This window comes from Lipophrys pholis (assembly GCF_963383615.2).
Source record: "Lipophrys pholis genome assembly, chromosome: 6".
Taxonomy (NCBI): domain Eukaryota; kingdom Metazoa; phylum Chordata; class Actinopteri; order Blenniiformes; family Blenniidae; genus Lipophrys; species Lipophrys pholis.
The window spans coordinates 22,440,819-22,460,504 of NC_137629.1; the positions used below are offsets into that span (position 1 = coordinate 22,440,819).

Genomic DNA, 19,686 nt, shown 5'->3' on the forward strand with positions numbered 1-19,686 from the left:
CAGCCTGCGTTGAGTTTAGGAGGGAGGCTGGTGTTGGTAATGAGGTGACAGGCCTGCAAGCGATCAGACTGATTCAGTCAGCAAACATCAGAAGTCTCCCCGTTTTCCTCTCGGCTGATATTTCATCAGCTCACGCTTGCAGCGGTGCAAAGTTGGTGCAAGGGCAGGCCTTGCTTCTGGCTCTTTGTCGTTTATCACACATTAGCAGATTGGCTGCATAGTGTCAGAGCGATGAAAAACAGGCCGGAGAGCCCAGCACAGTTACTTCAGTCAGAGATTTTTCCGAAACATTCAAAAACACGCCGCACGTGCAGATATAAAATATTTGATATGGTGTATTCTACACACATTCAGGCCCGCTGCACATACATTATAACTGAGGGGACGGATTACTCACATTTAGAGAGCTAGATCTAAATCTCTGCTCACTGTTGCATCCAACTTGTAAAGTGATTCAGGTATAAACTGTCGCTTAGATTCCCCTTGTCCAGCAGATGGAGCCCCAGCAGCTCCAGTCACAGAGTCCTGTGGTGTTTGTGTGTTTGCAGAGGAAGAGGGCAGCAGAGCACCGTGCAGCAGCAGCAGCAGCAGGAGGAAAAGGCTCTGCCACACTGCTCTGCAGGCGAAAGGAACAGCACAGAGTGATAAAGTTACTCATCTGGAGACATAAAATCATATCCACCATTAAACATAACCAAAAAGCTGCTCTCTGCTGTTGTTGCTCAGTGTTGTCGTTCCCCGTGAAGCCGTGCTCAGGCGCGTGGAGAAAAACAACACTGGCATTGGGTTTTACTTCTTCATTCCAAAGAAGTTAGGCTTTCTCCCCCCAACTCACACGCGCTTTAGTCATAGTCATTTCCTAATGTGCTTCACATGATAAGGTATTGTTGCTAAATGTCTGCTGGGAGCCAATTAAAATATTGATCATAGTTTTAGCCTCCATTCTTTTCTTTTTTAATATGTTTTTGTTTTATTTATTTATTCCATGAATTGAAAGGAATAAATCATGGAGGGAAAACACATTCCCCTGACCCTAATTTTTCCTGCTTCTGCAACACCCCCAGAGAGAAGACCCCCCCCCCCCCCCCAAAAGCACTGACATAACGGATTCGATTATTGTACGGGCTTTAATGAAGATGAGCAGGAAAAGAAAGTATTCTCAGGTTTAACTGTCATGACTTGTCCCGTTTGTTACAGATCAACGTGCAGCAGTACAATTTTATTCTCATTATCTTGATGTAAACCTGTAAGTAGTATATAATCCATCATTCAAAACCCACCTTCTTAACATTTGACACATTAGATCCTTTTAGTCCCATCTCACTATAGCAGGAGGAATTTCAGTCAAAAACACAAAGTGGGTGTTCACCAATACCTTCAGATCCATCAGAATAAAATCCAACTTTCACGTTCAGCGTCGATGATTCAAAACTGACAAGGAGAGATACTTTAAAGTTGTCTTTCAGAAACTTGCACAGTCCAGTGAGCTTTTTGCTTTGCTGTTAAAGGCCTTTAAAGGGACCGTGGATGCTTGTGAGTCTGGAAAAGGATTTGAAAAGATCTGATACCAATAATTACACAATGTGGAAAAAAAAGAAACTGAGCTGTTATTCCTGAACTAGATTTTCTGGGAAGGCCAGAAAATCCCAAAGTAGACTGTTTAATACAAAATGAAGTCTCGACAAGAGTCTGAAAAATAAAAAAAGATCACAGGGTCTGAAAATAACTTTTTCAACTATTGGTGTCACCTTAAATGCATCTATAGTCAGGAGGAGATCACACAAGTTTGACCTGCATGGGAGGAGATCCAGGAAAATGTCTGTGCGGTCCAAAAAGAACATTAGAGCAAGGCTTTTAGTTTGCCAGTGAACATATAGGCAAATATCAGACCTCAGACCTTTTGCAATAATGTGCTTTGGACAGACTAATCATAGATGGAGTGTTCTCTCACAGTTAGAGCAGACAGGTTTGGCGCAGATCGCATGCAGTGTTTCAGAGGAACAAAATGTGAAGCATTACGGTGGAGATGTTTTGGTTCGCGGCAGCCCAGACTCATTGATTTGACTATGAATACTGCATTAATCAATGCTGCACCGAGTGAATGATATCTCCCGAGAAAAATATAACTGTATTGTGCTGAACATTCTCCACAATACTAATCTGGATGCATGAAACAAAGGCCCAATGGACACGCATGCTCGGGCCAACTCATTTCACCCTCAGGACTTCATCGTGGCTTTTCTTTTTATTGCATTATAGTTTCTGCATGGTTCATAGACGGCAACTGTGTGTTTGTTATTGTCATCCTCTGGTTCCCAAAATTGATTTGTTGTCTCTCAAAAGTGTATGAATGTGTGGCAGATAGCAATTCTTTCCATTTTAGCTGTTTTAATTTGTCCTTGATTAGACTGTTGAGTATAAAAAGATTAAAAAATAAAAAGAATAAAAATTCCCCTTTGGGATTAGAAATTGTTGTTGAATTGTGAATCTTGAACAAATGTGTGAAGTGCAACCCTTTTATCCTACCCTGGAACCAAGTAACCAAACCAAAAGAAACACAGAACTACTAACATAGCAGACATGATTTGTACTTTTGTAACTCCATCTTGCAAAAGAAGATTTTTGTGTCACTTATTTAATTTAATTTAATTTAATTTAATCTAATTTAATGATCACTTTGTTACTCAGTTTGGTGCATAGTGATGGAATGATTAGTGCTGTCACCTTCCTGGTTTGAGTCCATGCTTGAAGGTCTCTTTGTGTAGCGTTTGCACATTCTGCCTTTGCGTGCACGGGTTTTCTGTGCGTCGTCAAATTTTACCCAACAGTCCAAAAATATGCTTTGTGGTTGAGTGACTCCGAAGTGCCCATATGTGTGAGTGTGAGTGTGTTTGACTGTCACTTTGCAATGGACCTGTCCATGGTGCCTTCACTCATCGTCTGCTGGGATCGGCTCCAGTGGCCCAAAGTTCGATCAAAGTATAACAGATGGATGGATGTACATTTTAGTTGCTTTAGGGTCAATTCATGTCAAAATGTTGCTCTCTTATGTTTTTTTTTTTTTGGGGTTGAAATATTATATTTCTGGGAAAAAAAATGTAAGGCATTACATTGCATTACATTTTGAGGCCCTGGGCATGCACCCAGTGTGCCTATCCAGTGCTCTCTTTATGTTCTGATGCATCCACAATGTAAAAGTTTTGGCTTCACAAGAGGATTTCATTTCAAAGTGCTGGATATGAGTCCTCATCACTCATATGGGTTCATCTGTCATCATTTCAGGAACACTTATAATCCCAGTCTCACAGTCGATCACTTTATTGTGTTTCACAACGACCTCCATTTTCCATGATCATTTGTAAAAGGTAGTTTTGACATAAAAATAAAAAATAAAATTCATGGAGCCATACATTACAAATTACACATCTGATTTTTTTTTTGTCTTGTTGTACGATTATTTGTTGTCTTCAATAACATATGGGGGATGTGAAGCATGTTGCATCTGGCACTTCAACACACAAAAATCAGTCGTGTGTGCCGAGAAATTACAACTGAAAGAGATTGAACTCATTTGTTTTTGCCACATGTAAACTGCAAGAAACATCTGATTCGCTCTTCCCGTTGACACACCAACCCCTGACAGGAAATTATAAACGTACCAGGCCAGAGAGATGACGGCTCTCCCTCGTCATGAACATGCTATGTCATTAATTTCAAGGTTCTCCTACCAGGAGGTGCATGCGTGCCGAGCTTTCCTGGCACCGGTGAGATGTTCATGCTGTGCTGGAAATGCAGACAACAAAGACTTCACGCATGACGTGTTTATTCCCACTTGAACCTGTTGATTTTTAACATACGGACACGCTTGCGCGCAGACCCCGATGACTCAAACCGCACCTGACGGATTCGTTTGAGAGGTGCACGTCAGAGCTACTGGACATGGAAACCAAACACGACCCAAAGATCCAATTCAGGACTTCAACATTCAACTTTATATTATTGAGATACAAACTTTAAGATTACAAATAAACAGCTAACCGTGCAAATTTAAGACAGGTTTATTTCAAGCAGTTTGTCACCGAGTGCTTTACAAAAAAACAAAATGGCACCAATACGGGTTAACAAACAATGTGCTTATGATTATGTACTAGTTGGCTGTTGCTATAAAAAAAAGAAAGAAAGAAAAGGAAATAGAAAAAAAAAAAGACGCATTACAAAATGTTGGAGCTCCTGAGACCAGTGCAAATTGTTCCGAGGCGCGATCTGGAATTCGAAACGGCAATTCCAATGTGTGTCAGGTATTGCACAACTCGTCACTTCAAGTCTAAGCAAGTGAACGATGCTCAACGATGACCTGAAAACAGTTGGTGGGGAAGTTAATTTTAACTATTCGACCTATCTGATTTCTTTAAACAAGGTCAGGCCGTTGCTGAACAAGTTCCTGCTTTGGATCCTGGAACATTAGGAAGATAAATCACAGAAATGCCCAATTTAGAGCTGAACATAACGTTTCTGTTGTTGTTGTTGTCGTCGGTGTTGTTGTTGATGATTCATTTGTAAGTCACAACTCTGAATAGAGGATAAGTCCATACATTAAAGAAATCAAGTCCAATTAAAAAATGTCAATACCAACCAACATTTACTGAAAATACTGATTGATCACAAACAGTGTTTTAAGAACAGTCTTTTACTACACAGTGAAATCCAATTGGCTTTCAAATTAAAAAAAAAAAAAAAGAAGAAAAAAAAAAAAAGAACCCAATAAAGAATATGACAGCTGTATTTTCTTGAAATGGAAAGTTTGATACTTTTCTTGTTGAACCACGTCAGTCTCGTCCACATCACAGTATACTTGTGGCCGCTCCGTGGGCCCCATAAATGCCACTCCCCTCTAAGCTGGAATGAGTCAAACCTATGCTATCTTAAAGAGGGAAGTCAGGACAGTATGTCTGAATGCTTCCGAACAACATATGATCACCCTCGCAGCAATTTAAGACCCAACCGAGAAACATAAACCTTCTCATATCTTCAGATCGTCTATTCTAGTCTTGTTGTTGCTGTGTTTGGCTCCGTGGCTGGGCCTGGCCTGCGTAGGTGACCCCGGGGCCGATCCTGCTCCCTTCTTTCCTTTCAGGTCACATTCCTCTGGCTTGCTGCTGATCCTCTCCACTGCCAGATTGTCTTTATTTTGCTTGTATGCGGCCTTGCTGTGGTATGGGTGGAAGGAAGCGTCTGTTCCTGCAGACACTGGGGAGAGGTTGTAACTGGGCACGGGCGGGTACGTGTTTTGTACTTGGCGGTGTCCATGGAAGTAGTCGTCGTAGCTTGGCGCAAAAGGCACGGCACCCTCTCCGGGCTCATTGGAGATGATCTCAGGGGACTGATTTCTCCTTTTGAAGGTGATGCCCTGGCGACACTTGGTAAAGCCCAAGTGGTAAATCTCTATGAGGTTGAGTAATAGTGACAGACTGGCCACTCCCAGCATGAAAATGATGAAAATGGTTTTCTCAGTGGGTCGGGATATGTAGCAGTTAACCACATTGGGACAAGGCGGTCTGTCGCATGTGTACATCGGTTTCAACTCAAAGCCATACAAGAGGTACTGGGCCACGATGAAGCCCACCTCAAACAGTGTCTTAAAGATCACGTTGAAGACATATGTGCGCAGTAGCTCCCCCTGCAGACGCACCCGTCCTTTGTCGTCTCGAATCAAAGCCTTCTTCTGCTTGCCATCCACAATGAGGGCCTGCTTGTCTGAATGATGTGCAAGGTCTTTTTCTCTCTGCTTCTCTCTCTCTTTATGCTTGTCCTCCATCCGCACCAGGTGGAGAATGTGTCCCAGGTAGATTAATGTCGGCGTGGACACAAAGATGATCTGCAGCACCCAGAAGCGGACGTGGGAGATGGGGAACGTGATGTCGTAGCAGACATTTTCGCAACCAGGTTGCTTGGTGTCGCACGTGAAGCCCGACTGCTCATCACCCCACACCCTCTCTGTCGCAGCACTCAGGATCAAGATGCGGAAGATGAAGAGGACGGTGAGCCACACCTTCCCCACCACAGTGGAGTGCTCCTGGGCTTTTTCGAGAAGCTTCCCGAGCAGGTTCCAGTCCCCCATGGCAGTGTGAGGGTCAGATCTGTGGTCACAGAGACATCAGAGTTACGAAAGCAGTCTCATCGAAAAGAATGTGACTCATATAAAGACTTGTCTCCACAGCAAAAGCACACGATGACAAAAATAAAAGTAATCCAGACGCTAAAGTAAGCTTGAGCGTTCCAAGTGGCTAAGTCTCCATAATGTCTTACCAAGTTCAGCAGAGCTCCGCACAAATGAGACTCCAAGGAGCCAAGCTACAAACTGATTCCCCAAGTGGGAGACGCTTTGGCGGAGCAGGTAGTGGTCTTATCCACGTGTGCCGCAGACGGGATTATATTTACTTTAGGAGAGTATATATTTGGCAAGTGTGGACAGGGGGAAGGCAGGGTTCAGTCATGATTCTGCAGCTCCTGGCCTTCATGACCCGAACCATGGCAACACGATCCGCACATGGTGAAATCAAACACCAGGCAAAGGTGGTAGAAGTGCGAATTAGAAGCAGTTGAGTAACATTGGTACTGCCGGCCCCTGTGACACATTATGTTAAAAATATGTTCCTCTCTGGATGGATTTACTGTTGCAAAACAGAATAGGGAACTCAAAGTATGCTACTGTGAAAGAGAATCATGTCTGAGTAACGGCCGACTTTTGGCAGGTGAACTGATGTTTAGAGACAAACCTTCTAACAAATCTTGCCTTTCAGCGGGATTAGACTGAGCAGACCTTCTAAGAGTACTGGCAGAAAGATTTGAAAAGAAACTCATGAGAAAAGTGTCTTGGTCACGATCTTTAATCTTCAGTGAAATTTAAACACCTTAAATCAACAAATAAATCCACATACCGATAAATTCACAAAATCTCACTGAAAACCTACCTTTAATGGACAAGGCCACCTTGTCAACTTATACATCCCATGTAGTGAAGCTGTCCGGGTCTTGGAGGGTCCATGAGGCGGCCCTGCTCCGCTGACAGGCCTCAGTGCATCGCTGATCTTAAGGCCCTGAGCAATGCCCTTGAATGGACAGGAAAAGTGGACCCCCTGCTAGCTGCAGGCTCTGTTCCACACTGACAAAACCCCCTGAGTCAGTGTTCTGTCTTCAAACGCCGCTCAGGACAGGAGTCAGGATCCTCAGGGTCTTCCGCTGACCACAACACGCAACCGTAACCCGCTGGACACACACGCACACACACACACACACTCAACCATGTCCGACCTGTCCGCTCTCAACCCCCTCCCTCCTCATCCCCACCCCCTTTACCACGGTTAAATTTGGCATCGTCCACACTCTAATGTAAACTATCAAAGCCCCTCTACTTGCTTGTTACAGTGAGTGACGGAGCAGCTGACCAATGAGGTGGTCTGCTAAAGTCTGTCTGGGCCACAAGTGTTCCAGGGCTCTAAATATAGCACAAGGGTCTCTGTGCTATCATTTGGGGAGGAGGGGGGGTATGATTTGGAGATGAGCAGCCACTGGCATCCTCAAGTCACAAATCACAATGACAGGAAGGAGACAAGTCAGGGAAAAAGTTCAATTTCTATATAACAGAAGGGCGAGGTCAAACTCTGGCATCCAAACTGGGAATAATTTTCCCAGATTCAATTTAAAACTACATAGAGGTGTCATCCACATCACGAGGCAAAAATAATAACTCAATAACTTCAAATAATGCCTAATGGTAAGGCAGTTTATTATACATTGTATAGTGTCATCCCATTCTACAATGTGGATTGTTTACCTGGAAGTAATTTGAAAAAAAAAGAAGAAAAGGCAGTAGGCATTTCAATATGAGAGTTTCTGTATGCATTACATGAACAAAAGACAAAACAAACCAAAAACTGTTATCTTCATGACATACCATTTGTGTGTGTGTCTGTGCATGACGGGACATTTTCTGGACCAGACACTGAATCATAGCGCATGCTAATGTTAATGGGAACAGGTGCAACTTTATGGCAGTGATGTATTTCTGTTTGGAAAAGTAGGTCAACCTCAAACATTCATCAGAGCCCAGAGGATTCTAGCTTCAAGACAGAAGCTGCGATAAAGCGAGTAGGTGGTATCCTCAAACGAACACAATCCGAGTCCAAAAGACTACAGTACTGGGATTTACAGAACTCTAAAGACATGAGCCAGCAGACAAGTAGAGACAGAAAGAGAAATAGTTATTCGAGCCGTTTCATCCCTTGATTGATTATCGGCTGATTTGTTCATTAAAGTACAGTGATAAATAGTATTATTGTGACTGGGTAAATACAAGCACATTTATTTTTGGTAAGCACTTTTCTTTTTTTCTTCAGATATTATTATTTGCCAGAGCAGTACGAGTTGCACAGCCTCTTAAAAATGTTTGGTTTTCTAGCACCATCCGTTTTTATAGATTCACTGCAATATGCGAAGTTACATAATTATTATTGTATCCGTCTTCACAAACCCCCGTCTTAATGACAGTGCTGTAGAATGGAACCACCACACTGCTGCCATCTTAAAGCTACAAGTCATTACTCACGAATGTCTTTCCCTCCCACAGTTGTGCTAGTTTTGACTCCCACTGGAATTAATGTGGCATAAAGAGGCATTAGTTTTTAAACCCAAACATTCATTCAAACAACCGTTCAGCTGTTTGATTCCCTCAGTAATCTGCTTTTATTTAAAAGATTGGAACTTTAGGTTTTGTACACTCTGCCCATTTTAAGTTGAATTAAATACACAAAACATTCCAGCTATATTCATTCCAAAAGTTTAGTTGTTTTTTTTTATACAAGTTAGAACTTTTTGTACCTTTCAGATAGCAGCACACCGTATTTAATCTCAAAATAATATGAAAGTATTTCCACAAGAACCTAACAAACATGCTCAAAATAATTCCCTTCATCGTTTTTATTTTGTTGTCAAAGCCACATCTTTCATGCAACAGCAGCCAAAAAAACATTGGCCAATATGAAAAATCTGCCGTGGTGTGCATACATGTGATGATAGGAAAGTGATATCCAAACCCAGAGTTGTTTGCCAAAGGCAACCTTTACAATGCAAAATTCCCTTAACATCTATTTTACACTTGATATCTGTGTTCTGGATTAGATTTTTTTTCCCTGTATCAAAGCTTATGAAAACGACTGTTTTGGCAGAGGTTTGGGTCTTTTAAGCACGCAAACCGGCCACACCGGCTGGATTTCAACAAAAGCACACTTTGAAGAGCCTTGCCAAGCAACAACAATGCATCTTTGACAACAACAAAGGAAAGCACAATGCTCACAGTTAAGAATTTAACTTGAGCGATCATCCCACCTTGACAGCTTGCTTCAACTACAGGAAGATTTACGGAAAAGAAAATCAAACGATTTAACGCAAGCTTGATCATACAATATTGTCAGCTTTAACCGATTTGTAGTAAATGAGCTAAAACACATAAATCCTCTGCTATGGCCATTCCTTACGGACTTTAAATCGTTTTGACAAAGTCAGCAAATGTTCTTGTCAGTAAGAGAGAAAAGAAGAATGCATAAATAACGTCTCAAATATACAGTGTACATGCCATTTATGTAGAACACGCTCCATGAATAGGCGTGATGACTGATGATCAGTATCAGGGAAGTCTCAGAAAGCAGAACACCTCTCGCCCTTCTCAGTCGGGCTCTTTTTGGTCACAGTGAACTTCGACTTGAGCGAATGATCTGCTATCAGCTGATTGATTTCATTCTGTCTGTAGGAGGACAACTTTTGACTTATCCAAGCTCCTTTGGACTCGTCGTCCGAGCCGCGACAGCACCGTTTGCAGGCCCCGCTGATGAGGTACAGGACCTCGGCCAGGTTGAGCAGCACACACACTCCAGACACTGCCAGCATGAACACAGTGAAGATGGTCTTCTCCGTCGGTCTGGAGACGAAACAGTCCACCGTGTTGGGGCAAGGGTATGAGTCACACTTCACCAGTCGCACCATCTTGAAGTCGGGATAGATCAAGTAAAAGATGTAGAGGAAAGCCACCTCAAGGACAATTCTGAAGATGATGCTGATCATGTACGTCCACCAGAGAGCTCCCGTGATCTGGAACTTCTGGTTCTTGATGCGTTCCAGCTCCTTGGGGCTACTGCGGCCGGCCCTTTTCAGAATCTTCTTATCCATGTGTCGCCGGTGAGCGACATGCATGGCCACCAGCAGTGCAGGGGTGGAGACCAGGATGAGTTGGAGTGCCCACAGGCGGATGTGCGAGATGGGGAAGAACTGGTCGTAGCAGACGCTGTTGCAGCCAGGCTGCTGGGTGTTGCAGGTGAAGCCAGACTTCTCATCTCCCCAGACGCTCTCTGCAGCGACCACCAACACCAGGATACGAAAGATGAAGATGACCGAGAGCCAAATGCGTCCAATGCCCGTCGAGTGCCTGTTTACGCCGCTGATCACGGCATAAAAGGAGCCCCAGTTCATTTTTGCCTCCAGGTCTGCAAAAAAAAGAACAAAAAAAGAGGAGACATACAATTTTGGAAATTTTCATCACGCAATAAATTTGAATTTAACGTTACAATAAATATATTACTCCTTTTCACGCTTCTTAGTGACACAAAGTCTTGTTTGGGTGACTTACCAAAGTACGTCAGCTAACACCTACAAACACTGTTGTTCGTAGAAAATGTTACCATCTGGAAAAGCATAACATTAAGTTTTTAAAAGTTTACCAGGCTCAGCCGGTGGTGCAAGCGGCGTAAGCAGCGCCTGGTCCAAAGATGACCATCTTGAGGTGTGATCTGAGCATCAAGCTGGACTTTGGCAGAGTGAGGAACAACAGACAAACATTGCCAAGCAGCTCGCCGGCCATATAAAAGCAGGGGCGATGGCCTACTGCCGTGCGCCGTCACAAGACGCAACAGGTTGAGGCCAATTGCGAAACATTTGGTGGACCACGTGGTCCGTTCACCCTGTATTAATACTGTACTCCAAGACTGACCTTCCGCCCAGTTGCAGACAGACAGACTGCCAACAGATTCCTCCGACATGCCTGTTACTTTGAGATTTTCCTTTTTTTTTTTTTTGAGGACAAAGGAAAGTTTGATATGCCAGATGTGCCTAACAAAATTCTGAATTGGTAATACTCTTTAGAGGCAAAAATTAATACAAATACAAACTGCGAGGGCAATGGCAATGTCACCATAAGCATTCCAAGTATTCTCCCGAGGCACAAGGGTATGTCAGCCATCACCCACATCAAACCCGACCCCTCCACACTCTGAACGTTAGTAGAAAAGGATCAAAAGGACAGAACGTGTATTTTACCTTCTGCTGTGGTGGTACACAAAAATGTGTACAAAATGGGAAGAAATGAATGAAAATATTGTGTTTTTTAGCGAGCCAGAAGGCTGGATAGAGAACACCATGCGTTTGGAAAATGCTAATCATTCCTCCGCCACTAGCCACTGCCCTGCACCGTAGCAGTCATATGCTCTTATATAAACTATTTACATACAATGGCGCCCTTTATTGTGCTGCAACAAGCCTCTTTAGAATTCAGATCAAACGCCTCGATTTCCGCCTACCCCGGGGCAAATGAAGGAATCTGTGTGGACACAAAAGGCCTCAGCCTGCCACATTATTTATTGTCCTTGGCAGAGCCGGGAAGTGAAGGCAGCTTTTGACCTAAAACCGCGGGGAGCCACTAACAGGTTTGCAAATTCATCCAGAAAAGAGATGATTTCTGAAGGTGAGCGCACAGCTCTGTGCCAGCGGTGTTGCGTTTCAATAGCGCGTGTTAAGAGAAATATGTTTGATGTCATATGATGGGTTATTAAAGTATTCATTTTGAATGACATGAACAGCTTTGATATGCTCATCCTGCACGAACCATTTTCAAACCGTTCCCACTCTGATCCAAGCCTTCATGCGTTGTATTCATTTGTAACAAGGATTTTAAGTTACTGAGCAATTGAAATCTTAAATCACTAAAAATGAACCACATTCAATAATTTGTGCCGTCGTCATTCCAACCGGTAAATCTAATCAAAACTGAGGTTTAACAGCCGCGATCAGAGGCTCCTCTATAAAAGCCACATAAATAAAACTAATTTACAGTAACAGTAAACTTCACACAGCAGAAAGCACAATGTGATCGTTTGTTAGGACTATCAAATGATCTACAGCAGGTCCACTGTACCGGGAGCACGTCTGCGTCACTTATGACAAGAGTGGTGGGAGGGTTTGGGTGGCTTGGCAATTCTTTGAATGAACTCAAAACTCATTTACATTTTCCGGACAGACGGGACACACGAGGCACGCAGTGCAGTGGCAGACACCATGTCTTTTATTTCGGGAGCGGAGAAGCATATATACAGCAAACAATGAATCAGCCACTCTACAAGAACAAAATATTAACCAAGGCTGCATGACCCCTACCGAGTACCAACGAGAAAGAATGTAACGTCAAATCAAAAAAATACTTGAAATGTTTTTCTTATAAATCCCTGGAAACAATAGTTCAAATGAAGTCCTGCGTATCTGTATTTTAAGAAAATTCACAATAAAACAAGCAAAAGAGTTTTGTACCCACGTCTACACTTTGTACATGTTCACCCAGAAAGAGGGAATCCCAATGCCCAGAGGGAATCCCAATACCCAGAGGTGGACAAACCTGTAGAGAAGTCGGGTGGATTAGAGTACTATGTTCTATAACAAAATCTGAGGTTCTGGCCATCTTACAGGGAGCCATGACAAATCATTTTTGTACTTGTTACCAAATGAGCTGCAGTGTGAAACATAGAAAAACGCTAGAAAAGAGCCAAGCGGGGCTATTCAACCCAGTATGATCTGATATCTGTGTGCTTTTCCCTTTACACAGATGGATATTTCAGTGAATCGCGATTTATTTAGTGAACTTTGATTAATTGTATCCCTGGCTCTAAAGGGAGAAATCCCCCCTGAATAACAATTGGCTTTAATGGGGTAATGTCGCAACTCTAATCAAAGTATTCTATCATTATTACCCATTTTCAGTGAATCTTTGCATTTAATAGCCTTTATTAAAATCTAACAGAGCTTTATTTCCAAGTTTAGTCACTTTAGATGTGTGTGTGCTGCATCTACAAATGTGACAAGACCGTATCATACAAAAGACAGAAACAGCACCCGGCAGCATCACACACATCTTGTTTTTGGAATTACTTCTTATTGTGAGCGTAGCACTGGATGAGGTATTTCTCCCAGTCAGACTCTTGTTTACGAGACCGATGCTGAAGAGTATCTGCAAAACAAAAATTCAGGACATTCAGTTACAGTGACAGTGATGGCAAGGAGGGAAAATCAAGTGTGTGGCTTGTTCTCCACGAGCTATACTGCCACCCGCTGTAGAAGCGCCACAACTGTCAAAACTGCACCTACTTTTTGTCCCCGCCGCAGCATTCTTCACTTTGTCGTGCAGTGCATGCCCGTGGTGAGCCAGTCTCAGGGAAAGTGACGCACCTCTCCTAAAATATGGATTACAAACCGTATCATTGTACAGTCGGGATCTTAAACGGAGACTTATGGGCTCAGGCGAATATTTAAAGAGACGGCAGAAATGAAAACAGTGCGGGGAAGAAGGGCATGCCTCACCTAATAATTTACCACTCATTCTTCAAAGGCAATCTTATCCCTGGAGCTCTCAACAAGGCTCGACAAACAACGCCGGTTTAAATGGTGTCTTCTACGGATTTCGTGTTTCAGCATTCATTCGAGGTTTGATAAGATACAGCACAGGGTTCACGGGAGGCCACCTTAGAAAACAGAGCTGAGGTTTGTTTCAATCTATTCAGACCTTCAGTCATTAATTTGTGGGAAGACCTGTGACCTGCTTCCTGAGAGCTAATAGCACACACTATAGTCTGGGGACTGCGTTGGGCCCTGCAGAGATTTAAAGCATTGCATGCTCGGTGAAGCAAATCAGCCCTGAAGACACAAACAAAGACTTCACCAGGTAGATTACCGAGACGGTAAATTCCTTCAGGACGCGGCAACTATCTGGAGATGTTCAAGCCTTCACCTGTGACATGCTGGTCGTTTATCATGCTCTTTGTATTCACTCCAGTTCGTATTTTTAAAGTGAATACCGTTTGAAGACTGCTTTTCTTGAATCTAAGTAAACTTTAAGGACTGATTGAAAAGTATGGGGATGAACAAGTTTGAAATTTAACATGCATACTGTTATTTGTAATCTTAACTTTATAAAACAAATCTATTAAGAAAAATAAACCTCTTTAATACATTTGTGTTGGTTAAAAAAAGGACAGGTTTGAGTCAAGGAATGCGATGTGCAACATCATCTGAAATGTTCAAATTAAAGAGAACAAGACGACTGGCTGCAGTTCACTGTCAAAATACCTCATAACTCCAAGGCTTCCCTTTTCCAAGAAGAGCTCGACTGCAACTTTGGGCTCCTGTGGGTAAAACCGGGCATAGAGCGTCCTGTCGTGTACGATGGCTTTGAACCAAGCCAGGGACTCTTCAGACCAGTGGTTCCCATTCACAGGCTTTACCTGAGGGAAAGGAAACGCACACAAAATAGCATGAAGTGAGATAATTCATTTCCTTTATCACTGACGAATAGATAAGCCGTGACTAATCATGTGGACAAGTGCAAGTGATTAAGTCTGCACTCTCGCAGCGTAGCTTATTAACCACTTCCATGTATAGAAATTCGGAGAAAGCGCATCACAAGTGTGTTTCTGAACATGTCGACGTGTACCATCGTTGGGATATTCGCGTTTTTTTTTTTTTTTTTTGTTTGAGGAGAATGGTGAAGTCAAAGATGGGGATGAAGTGGGACACTTACATTCGCCAGTGAAACCTGCATAGCCTGAAGTGGCAAAGAAGCCATTTCAGGGGGGAGCTCCTTAAGATTCCTCAGTGACAGACACGTAGCGTCCCCATGGTCGAGTCTTTTCACCTCCACCTGGATCGACATCTCGCCGCTGGAGCCATCTTTGGCAATTTGGTCTTGTATCCCCAAAAAAAAAAAAGAGAGAGATAATATCCAGTCTACAGTGGCTACAGTCAGGTGAAGTGACACTGCTACCACCTAGAGGCAAATAAGGGCAAAACTATTAAGAGATTAAAAAACAAACCCACCTCTGCTTACGCCACATATTTTCATCACCTGAGCCCGGCACCATTGTTTCTGCTCGGGCAACCAGCCCATTACCAGGGTTCCTAAGTCTGGAATGCAGTTCTGCTCGGCATATGAACTACTGGCTTTCCAGCTGCCGCAATAGAAAAAAATATAATGACAACCAGAACATGTGGATTATTAAAAAGAGCAGGAAAAAAAAAAATCTACAAAGAAAGCCGTAATGAACAAAACGGATAAATGGCTCTTTAAGCCCTGCAAATGTGATCGTGGCATCAGTGAGGGTTTTAGAGAACCTGAGAAAAAGCAGACAGGAGATTAGGGCTACATGTTGAATGACTTACTCTATGATGAGGCACTGCAGCTTCTCAGGGAAGTCTGCCTGCTGGACGTAGAAGTCCCCGGGATCGACGATATGGGACACCACAACCTCAGTCTCTGCAAATCTCCGGATCGGGAACTGGGGAATGTTTACTTTGTCGAAGGTCTGCACTTTGGCTTCGGCTAAAATCTCCTTGTGTTTAGCTTCTGTGCATTCAGTAGTTTGGGTTTTCATGTCATTCTTCCACTGGGAAGTCTCCACCTGAGCAGTTACATTATGGTGGCCATCGTCTGCAGGTGGGCCAGGTTTTGACCCCCCTCCTCCCTCGTCAAAGAGGACGTCTCCGAGATCCCACAGTTCAGTTTCGGATGTAACCACGCACTGGTAAGTCCGAGAAGCGCTGGACTTGACCTGCTTCGCCCTGAAAACTGGGGCTTGGTTTTCAATATTCATTTGCGTCTTTCTTGGACCGAGGGAATCTACAAGGTCGTCGCCTCCGACAGGCCTAACTTGGGAGCTCTGCGTTTTGATGACGGGTGAAACCGACTGTGGAGAACGTGAACTGCATGGGCTCTTTTTCCAATTCATGACAAAGACCTTGGGTGGATCCACATTTTTAGGCTTTTCTTTGAGGTAGAGCAGCAGCTGAGTGGAAGTTTGTTTTTGGTGTTGCACCTGCACATCACCCTCCCATCCCGAGCTTATCGGCGGGGGTGTGGTCATGGGTTTAGGGTTGCTGACCTCTGGGAGTACAACTTGTGTAGGAGGTGGTAGCTGGGGCCTCTCGGGACGAACCTCTTGCCTCTGAGTAATAACAGGCGGAGCGGTCCCCGAATCAGGTTGGCTGCTCTGGTCACACGCTTGTTGTTTTTCTGTCTTTGAAGAACAGCGAGAGACTGTAGTCAAATCGGCGCTTTCTAAGTTGGATGAGACGGTGCCGGTCATGTCCTGTTGCAGGCCTGCGGCAGGCCGCGAGGTGAAGTGGGGTATCCGCTGCTGAAGGGACAACATGTCTCCAAGCTCTTGGGCCGCTTTAGCGATGGAGCCGGCCATGAATGGGCTCTTCATCTTGGGCCCAACCTTGACTACATTTGTCATCATAATCTTTTTAAGTCTAAGTGGCTGAAGGTGGTTTGTTCTCGCTTCATTTATGACAGCAGGCAGTAAATCAACTTTTGGCGCTATGGAGATAAGAAAAAACAAAGTCAGACTGACTAAAACGGCAGGACATTTATTCGTTAAAATCAAACAGAATTAAGCATAATCCTCATCTAGTCGTTCGAGGTTATTTCTCTGAGAATGTAAAACATTTGCTATGCCATGCAGGCAGCGAAACACTGTGTGACGAAATGTCAACTCACCAAGCATGAAGTCTTTTAACAAAGCTGAAAGACGCTGCATTAATTGACATTTCAAATCCAAACTTTTGCAAAGATCAATGAAGTCAGTGACGAGGCAGGACGAGTACAAGAAACCCTGAACTTCTCCATAGGCCTACAGGAAGAGAAAAGATAATCAAAACGCTGTTTTGAGCATTAAGTTCACCAAAGCTTGTATACGTGCTAAAAAAAAAATCTGATCTGTCAAAAGGTTGAATAAACAAACAAACCACATCTGCCTAAAGCTAACACAAAGTCAAACAAATTCATTTAAGCTTTTATTAATGGACAGACAATGGATTTATATTAATTTATCAAGTGTTTTGGAGCAACTTTAATCATTAGCTTCTCTCTTTTTTGTTGTTGTAGAACTAAATAGTTCTTAAATTAATTTCTTTCACGTCTCTGTACTTTATAATTGCAAAGCGTACTTTATAAATATCGCAGTGTATCCGACCAGGACACGTGACTCACTTTACTCAGGAGTGAGTTGAACATGTGGCAGGTGGTGAGCCTGCCGGATAAATACTCAACGTTACCTTGCTCGTGAGGTTGCGGAGTTCTTGCTCCACCGTGTTCCGAGCATTCTCCAACAACAGCAGCTTCTGTATCAAGTGTACTTTCTGTGAAATAATGGAGGGCTGCCTCAGCGGGCCTGTCATGGTGCGTCCGTCCGCCCGGGGAGCCTCGGCTGAAGGTTAGCGTCTAATTCTTCTTCTTCTTCTTCCTCCTCCTCCTCTTCCTCGTCTCCGTGCGTCCCACTGGCAGCTAAAGGCTAACGAGCTCACCAATCAAACAAAATGTCGCCTGCTGTTTTGACGTTGATTAAGTTTGTCTTCTTGCTGGCTTTAGTAGAAGAAATGTGGTTTTCCGGCAACCTGGACAGTATGTGGCGCTCATTTCCTCCGTCTTGTGTGTCTGTCTCTTTAAAAGTTAAGGAAACTACCTTCCGAGCGAGCGCCATTTCGTTTTTATTTTTATTAAATTGTTTTACATTTTCACAATATAAAATATAAACAATATAAGATATTGAATATAAAAATATTTGATATTGAAAATTTGCCCAAATTAAAACTCAAATAGTTTTTTGTTGTTTGTTTTTTTGTATTTGCATTTTAAGGATTGGAATGCTTGAAAGTCAGTGTTATTCAGGTGTTTTAGTTATTATAATATTAGATAGCTATATATATATGTGTGTGTATATATATATATATATATATTCAACTGTGTTTACTATTTTACTCCGTTTTTTGTTTTGCACCAATTCCACCAAAACAAATTCATCGTATAGTGTAAAGTTAACTATACCCGGCAATTAAATCGGAATCTATAAGCATATAAAAGACACCTACACAACATCAAATCCTGTCTCTACACCAGGGGCGTCAAACACAAGGCCTGTGGGCCAAAACCGGCCGCAAGAGTTTCCAATATGGCCCAACAAACATTAACATTCAAAGAAATGGTGGACAAACTTCTTATGTGTGGTAGATATAATGCGACACTGAGATCCAAGCTGAGATAATGGTGACGCTGCCATGGAGGCTACCTACCAGATTGCATGAAAACGAATGTCAAAGCCATGGTGTCAGGGTAAGTTTGTTAAAAACTTGCATAATACAACAGTTAAAGAAGAAGGTATCATTAGAATTGGCTTCATTCAGTGCCAACGATACAACAAATAAACAATTTGAAGTAAATCAATTTCCATACTGAAATGCATTCTCAATGTTTGACTCTTCACAGTATACTGCACAGTACTTGCAGAAAACACTTCCTTGAATCCACAAGCTTGTTACTATGAGGTAAGAGTGTTAACCACTGCTCTATCGTGTCCCCTGGTTCACTCCCATAGACCCAAAAGCGTCACTTTCAAGATTCTTTTTTGGTCATATATGTATTTACTTTTGTAACACCACGCAGTGAAATGTTTTTACTATGTCTGCACGTGTAAGGGATACATATGGACGTGAAAATGTACGTACATACACATTTATGAGGACGGTAAGACTATTTCCCATTTGAGTGAGGTTAGTGATTCATTGGGTGTAGGTGTGAATCTGTCTCTGTGTTGGCCTTGTGATGGACTGACGAGTGGTGAGATGGATGGATATAAAAACTGCAAGGAGTGGAGCACTTAAAGTGAGATCACCCCAGCCTCCCACAAAGCCTTTGTAAACTTTCTGAAACACTTTTAATCTGCCCCGCCGGCTTGCGTATTCTTGCATCATATTCTGTGTGTGTTTATAAAGTCGGCTCTCCATGAGGTCAGAAATACAGACACATTGTCAGCTTCACAACAATGCATTTACCCTCGTAGTTCCACTGAGTATTTAAATATTTTTATTTTGGTCAAGCAGTTGGAGAAACCTTTTCGCAGCTCATACTTCAGTGACTTTGTTTCTACTGAATTGCGTCGGCATGAAAAATCGTTCCTAAAGAAGTCAGATGGTTGTGGTGGAGTAAAAACTACAGAAGTTTTCCCACCGAGTTAAGCAATACTTTAGTTGAATGCACTCGAATTTCCACACAAGCTTTTGAGGACAATATAGACGTATCCCCACCACTAAACAGCTCTTATGCAGCATTTTTTTTTTTTTTAAAGCAGGATACGTTTTCCTGGGCTGCAGCCAGACTGTCGGATGTGTCAGTCACTCTTGCGATGCAGATATCAAATGAAGAGACTTTATGTCGAGTCAAGACGGCGAGGAAGCCATTTCTAATCTGTGGACTATTTGATAGACGGCGTCAAAATTAATACTGCTTGGCGACCCAGCAAATGGACTCCTCGCCACATCTGCGGT

General features: G+C 42.9%; 3 protein-coding genes across 5 annotated transcripts; all 3 read right to left on the minus strand.

Moving 5' to 3' along the window:
* Positions 1-3,303: 3,303 nt before the first annotated feature.
* On the minus strand, positions 3,304-7,323 carry LOC308111276 (gap junction alpha-3 protein-like). 2 transcript variants are annotated; one of them, XM_080466127.1, is made up of 2 exons: positions 6,972-7,323; positions 3,304-6,137 (listed from the first exon to the last, which is right to left on the minus strand). In XM_080466127.1, the coding sequence occupies exon 2, from the start codon at positions 6,116-6,118 to the stop codon at positions 5,021-5,023; it is 1,098 nt and encodes a 365-aa protein (XP_080322253.1). In that variant the 5' UTR covers positions 6,119-6,137; positions 6,972-7,323; the 3' UTR covers positions 3,304-5,020. The 2 variants fall into 2 exon arrangements, with proteins under 2 accessions (XP_080322253.1, XP_080322254.1); XM_080466128.1 differs by lacking the exon at positions 6,972-7,323 and adding an exon at positions 6,307-6,379 and having other exon boundaries at positions 3,310-6,137.
* A 435-nt stretch (positions 7,324-7,758) lies between these two features.
* Positions 7,759-11,509, minus strand: LOC308110587 (gap junction beta-1 protein-like). Of its 2 annotated transcripts, none has more exons than XM_080464980.1 (2): positions 11,365-11,509; positions 7,759-10,535 (listed from the first exon to the last, which is right to left on the minus strand). In XM_080464980.1, exon 2 carries the CDS (start codon positions 10,519-10,521, stop codon positions 9,694-9,696), a length of 828 nt encoding a protein of 275 aa, XP_080321106.1. In that variant the 5' UTR covers positions 10,522-10,535; positions 11,365-11,509; the 3' UTR covers positions 7,759-9,693. The 2 variants fall into 2 exon arrangements, with proteins under 2 accessions (XP_080321106.1, XP_080321107.1); XM_080464981.1 differs by lacking the exon at positions 11,365-11,509 and adding an exon at positions 10,770-10,867.
* Positions 11,510-12,363: 854 nt separating this feature from the next.
* LOC308110754 (uncharacterized protein) lies at positions 12,364-17,798 on the minus strand. The gene is made up of 8 exons (XM_080465288.1): positions 17,422-17,798; positions 16,865-16,997; positions 15,526-16,684; positions 15,184-15,314; positions 14,888-15,051; positions 14,437-14,591; positions 13,459-13,544; positions 12,364-13,321 (listed from the first exon to the last, which is right to left on the minus strand). Exons 1-8 carry the CDS (start codon positions 17,542-17,544, stop codon positions 13,239-13,241), a joined length of 2,034 nt encoding a protein of 677 aa, XP_080321414.1. The 5' UTR covers positions 17,545-17,798; the 3' UTR covers positions 12,364-13,238.
* Between the last annotated feature and the right edge of the window lie 1,888 nt (positions 17,799-19,686).

What these genes read in the sequence shown, in the direction of transcription:
- LOC308111276 (XM_080466127.1), bottom strand. Translation starts at nt 6,118, where the DNA reads ATGGGGGACTGGAACCTGCTCGGGAAGCTTCTCGAAAAAGCCCAGGAG.
- LOC308110587 (XM_080464980.1), bottom strand. Translation starts at nt 10,521, where the DNA reads ATGAACTGGGGCTCCTTTTATGCCGTGATCAGCGGCGTAAACAGGCAC.
- LOC308110754 (XM_080465288.1), bottom strand. Translation starts at nt 17,544, where the DNA reads ATGACAGGCCCGCTGAGGCAGCCCTCCATTATTTCACAGAAAGTACAC. An exon ending in TGCAGGTTTCACTGGCGAAT is followed by an intron (nt 14,592 to 14,887) that starts GTAAGTGTCCCA and finishes CCTTTCCCTCAG; the next exon opens with GTAAAGCCTGTGAATGGGAA. An exon ending in GGAAGCCTTGGAGTTATGAG is followed by an intron (nt 13,545 to 14,436) that starts GTATTTTGACAG and finishes TCCATATTTTAG; the next exon opens with GAGAGGTGCGTCACTTTCCC.